Below are 4,473 nucleotides of genomic sequence, written 5' to 3'. Positions count from 1 at the left end.
TGTCACCCAGGAATGTGGTCAGGGAACTCCTGTACCGCACGGGAATGGGATTGGGAACCCTTGTGCCACCCAGGAATGTGCTCAGGGACCCCTGTGTCACCCAGGAGCATGCTCAGGGACCACCCATGTCACCCAGAAACCCCCTGTGCCACCCAGGAATGTGCTTGGGGACCCCTGTGCCACCCAGGGATGTGACTGCCCCCCCGATGCCCCTGTGTCCCTGGTGCTCCCGTGTCCCCAGTGTCCCCTTGCACTCCAGTGCCCCCACATCCCCCGGTGACCCCACACCCCCCGGTGACCCTGGTGTCCCTGCACCCTGGGTGCCCTCACTCACTGCCCACGGGGTCGGGGGGGCTCAGGGCTCATCAGTCCCAGGTACCGGATCGTCTCCACGTGCAGCCCCTTGGCACCGGCCGCTTCCCGCACGGCCTCATCCAGCCCCTCCTGCAGCCCTGGGACAGCCTGTCAGCCGGGCAGGGGACAGCAGGTGGTGTCCCCGTGTCCCTCCCAGGGCCATCCTTACCCAGTATCTGGAAGGCTCGTGCCTGGACCACCGCCTCGGTGCCCCCCAGAAGTGCCCGCAGGGCCCCCTTGTCCCGGTAGAACACGGACAGCTGGTTGGTGTAGTGATCCTTGGGGTCCTTGTGCTCCTGGAGAGTGGACAGGGGGGCTGAGGGTGGCACCCCAACTCCCAGCCCCCCGGGGTGTGGGGTGCTGCCAGGGCGGGGGCACACGGGGCAGCACCTCTGGGCGCAGGCGGGTCAGGACGATGCCAAAATCGGGCCAGGAGTCCACCAGCACCTCGTGGGCGGCCGGGTTCCCCCGGGCCACCGTCATCACAGTCCCCAGGACCTGCAGGACAAGGTCCCTGTCACCGGCAGGGAAGGGGAGAGGGGACAATGGAGCTCCCAGAGTCCCCGGCGTCTTGGTCATCAGCAGGGCAGAGGGAGCTGTGGTGTCCCCTGGGGTCTCCGTCAGTGGCAGGGCAAGGGAGAGGGGGCAGAGAGGACACGAGGTTCTTGTCACCAGCAGGGCAGGCAGAGGGGTCCCCAGGGTCCCTGTGACCAGAAAGGTGGAGGGGGAGGCAGAGGGGCTCCTGGCAAGGAGGGGAGGGGACAGAGGAGTCCTTGGGAACTCTGCTACCCACAGGATGGGGCAGAGGGGACAGAGAGGTCCCTGGAGTCCTTGTCACCGGCAGAACAGGGCAGAGGGGACAGAGGGGTTCCCAGGGTCCCCATCACTGGCAGAAGAGGGGGGAGGGGACAGAGGGGTCCCTGCGATCCCTGTCACTGGCAAGGCAGAGGGGACAGGGGGGTCCCTGGGGTCCCTGTCACCGGCAGGGTGGTGGGCAGGCTCTTCCGCAGGGTCTCCTCCAGAAGCCGCAGCTGGGCTGGGCACCTCAGGATCTGCATGGCACCGAGACCGTGGGGCAGGTGGTGGCACCGAGGATCCCTGGGGCTCTGGTGGCACGGGGGGGCAGAATGTCCCAGATGAGCACCCGTCCCCAGGCGGCCCCAGGGCTGGCCCTGTGCCCAGTGCCCAGCAGGATGGACCCTGCCCGATGCCTCCCAAGGCAGGGGGCACTCGCTGGCCCGTGACGGCTCGTGGTGGCCCTGGGAACCGCTGTTGTCACCACCCACCACACGGTCTCCAGGCTCCCGCTCCACAGCTCCAGGACTGTTGCAGGGTGAGTGCTGGAGGGGTTGGGGACCACGCGGGGCTGGGGAAGGGGACAGGGCTGGGGGCCACGCCTGGGGGTCCTGTCCCTCTGCTATCAAGGGTCTCTTGGCAGGACCATGCAGATCCTGACGAGCCCAGCCCAGCTGCAGCGCCTGGAGGGCATCCTGAAGAAGAGCCTGCCCCTCGCCCTGCCGGTGACCGGGATCCCGCTGTCACCCCTGCCCTGTGCCATCCCTGCCCTGTGCCACGATGAGGACCCCAATGCCACGCTGCCCTGCCAGTGATGGGCACCCCACCCCTGCACCAGGGACCCCAGTGTCACCCCCGTGCTGTGCCGTGACTGGGACCCCAGTGTCACTCATCTCTCGACGTGATGGGGACCCCAGTGTCACCCCTGTCCCTTGCCCTGCTGGTGACAGGGACTCCCTGTCTCTTGCCTGAGCGGGACCCCCGTGGCACCTCCCCACTCTCACCCCCCAGGCCCAGGGACCCCCAAGTCACACCCCAGTGATGGGGACCCCCATGTCACCAGGAGCCCTTGTGTCACCCTGCCCCCCGCACCTGCCCCCCTTCCCCTCAGCTCTGACCCTGCCCACAGTTCCAACCCCACATCTGCCCCCACAACCCCCCCAGCTTTGACCCCGCCCACATCTGCCCCATAAACCCCCAGCTCCAGCCCCACATCTGCCCCCATAACCCCCCCCCAGCTCTGACCCCCCCATCTGCCCCTGTGCTGCCCAGCTTTGACCACACATGTGCCCCCCACCCCTGACCCCCGCTCTCCCCCAGGTGTACGGGGCAGTGCTGAACATAAACCGGGGGAACCCGGGCGACTCCGAGGTGCTCGTGGACAAGTGGCCCGATTTCGGCGCCGTGCTGGCCCGTCCCAGAGGAGAGGTGGCCCGCGGGGACATGGGGCACTGCAGGGAAAGGGGGGGATGGCACGGTGCCCTGGTGTGCTCAGGGAGCCCCTGGGTGCCCTCAGGTGCCAGCGAACGACAGCTACTGGAACACGCAGACAGCGTTCTACCGGGATTTGGGGGCGTACCGGGCGCTGCTGGAGACACCCGGCTGCCAGCGCTGGGACGCCGCCTTCATCATCATCGGTGGCCTGGGGGCAGGGGGATGCTGGGGGGCACTGGGGGGGGCACTGGGGGCACGGCTTGGTGTGCTGGGGTGGGGGTTGATGGGTGCTATCAATGGAAGATATTGGGGCTGAATTTAGGGGCGCTGGAGGCTGCTGGGGCTGGAATTGGGGTGCTGGGTACACGGGGAGCAGGGTCCTGGGGTGCTCTGGGGAGCGCTGGGGTTGGACTTGGGGGTGTTGGGGGCCGAGGAGCATCATGATTGGATTGGGGAGCGCCGGGGGGCACTGGGGGCAGCAATTGGGGTGCTGGGCACACTGGGGACACAGTCTTGGGGGACAATGGGGAGTATTGTGGTGGGATGTGGGGGTCTGAGGAGCACTGTGGTTGGACTTAGGGGTGCTGGGCGGCACTGGGGAGCATGGTGGTTGGATTTGGGGAGTACTGGGGGGCTGTGGTTGGACTCGGGGGTGCTAGGCACACTGGGGACAGGGATTGGGGTGCTGGGGATAGAGACCGGGATTGCAGGTATCCCCTGGGGACACCGAGGACACCGGGCTCACACAGAGGGGGCTGGAGGCAGAAATGGGGGTGCCAGGGGAGCGGGACTGCCTGACATCACCATGGCCAGGGCTACAGGACGGGGTGACCACGGTGTCACAGGACCTGGCGAGGGCCAAAGGCGTGGAGCTGGACATCACCGAGTACTACACCTACGTGCACCCCGACCCCAGCACCATGCCCGAGCCCCGGTGAGACCCCCCCACACCCCAACCCCGCACAGGCACCCCCGAGCTCCCCCCCCACTAACCCCCAGCTCCCCCAGGCTGGACCCCGGCGTGCGGCTGGGCTCCCTGCTCCCCTCGCACGTGGACCTGCTGAACCAGACGTGGCCCTACGGGGGCAACGCCCGCAGCCGGCGCTACCTGGCCGAGCTTTTGGGGCGCTTCCCCCACGTGTGCGTGCAGGACGGCGCCGGGGAGCCCCTCAGCTGGGTGCTGACCGACCATTTCGGGACGGGCGCCCACGGCTTCACGCTGCCCGCGCACCGCCGGCGCGGCCACATGCAGGTGGCACTGACGGTGGCGGCGCGGCGGGCGCAGGCCCGGGGGTTCCCCACTTACGGGCACACGGCGCTGCACAACGGGCCCATGCAGCAGCTGCAGGAGCTGATGGGCCACCAGCGCCTGCCCGGGATCTGCCACTACATCCTGCACAACCCCGGCATGGACAAGGACGGGCCCTGAAGCCCCGCCAGCTCCTGCCCGGGGCGGGACAAGGGAGAAAAGCCAGCCCCGAATTAAAGAGTGTTGTGGGGTCTCTGATGGCTGCTGTGGGGTTGTGTCTCCCTCCAGCACTGACCGTTGCAGCGGTGACACGGCTTGGTGGCTCTCGTGTCACCTCCCCTGGGACACACCCCGTTACAGGACACGGATCTCAGCTATTCTCGGCCCCCCCCAGGGAGGGCCTCAGGCAAATGGTGGCACCTGCAGTGTCACATCCCCCCCATGGGATGGTGTCACCAGCAGCTGGGGGTGGGATGGGCAGGCACAGAGGCTGTGGGTCACCTCCTGGGCGTCCTGGTGGGGACAGGCAGTGACACACAGGACACAAGGTGACGGTGTCACGGAGTGAGTCAAGGCACGGGGGGGTGATGGGGTCTGACAGGGGGTGACAGTGCCTGGGGTGATGGGGAGTGCTGGGATGT

At 67.9% G+C, this 4,473-nt stretch overlaps 2 protein-coding genes across 4 annotated transcripts; one reads left to right on the top strand and one right to left on the bottom strand.

The window, feature by feature from the left end:
• Positions 1-270: 270 nt before the first annotated feature.
• Positions 271-1,533, bottom strand: LOC113941527 (glycine N-acyltransferase-like protein 2). The gene is made up of 4 exons (XM_027632684.1): positions 1,335-1,533; positions 745-852; positions 524-650; positions 271-452 (listed from the first exon to the last, which is right to left on the bottom strand). The coding sequence occupies exons 1-4, from the start codon at positions 1,410-1,412 to the stop codon at positions 331-333; spliced, it is 435 nt and encodes a 144-aa protein (XP_027488485.1). The 5' UTR covers positions 1,413-1,533; the 3' UTR covers positions 271-330.
• LOC113941526 (glycine N-acyltransferase-like protein 3) lies at positions 1,510-4,465 on the top strand. Of its 3 annotated transcripts, XM_027632683.1 has the most exons (6): positions 1,510-1,687; positions 1,793-1,874; positions 2,470-2,577; positions 2,666-2,786; positions 3,397-3,517; positions 3,592-4,078. In XM_027632683.1, exons 2-6 carry the CDS (start codon positions 1,797-1,799, stop codon positions 4,010-4,012), a joined length of 849 nt encoding a protein of 282 aa, XP_027488484.1. In that variant the 5' UTR covers positions 1,510-1,687; positions 1,793-1,796; the 3' UTR covers positions 4,013-4,078. The 3 variants fall into 3 exon arrangements, with proteins under 3 accessions (XP_027488484.1, XP_027488482.1, XP_027488483.1); XM_027632681.1 differs by having other exon boundaries at positions 2,470-2,786; positions 3,592-4,465; XM_027632682.1 differs by having other exon boundaries at positions 1,780-1,874; positions 2,470-2,786; positions 3,592-4,465.
• The last annotated feature ends 8 nt before the right edge of the window (positions 4,466-4,473 follow it).

The sequence above is a fragment of the Corapipo altera genome, unplaced genomic scaffold (genome assembly GCF_003945725.1).
Source record: "Corapipo altera isolate COAL_440 unplaced genomic scaffold, ASM394572v1 132939, whole genome shotgun sequence".
Lineage (NCBI taxonomy): Eukaryota > Metazoa > Chordata > Aves > Passeriformes > Pipridae > Corapipo > Corapipo altera.
This window is presented reverse-complemented; position numbering and strand designations above follow the sequence as displayed.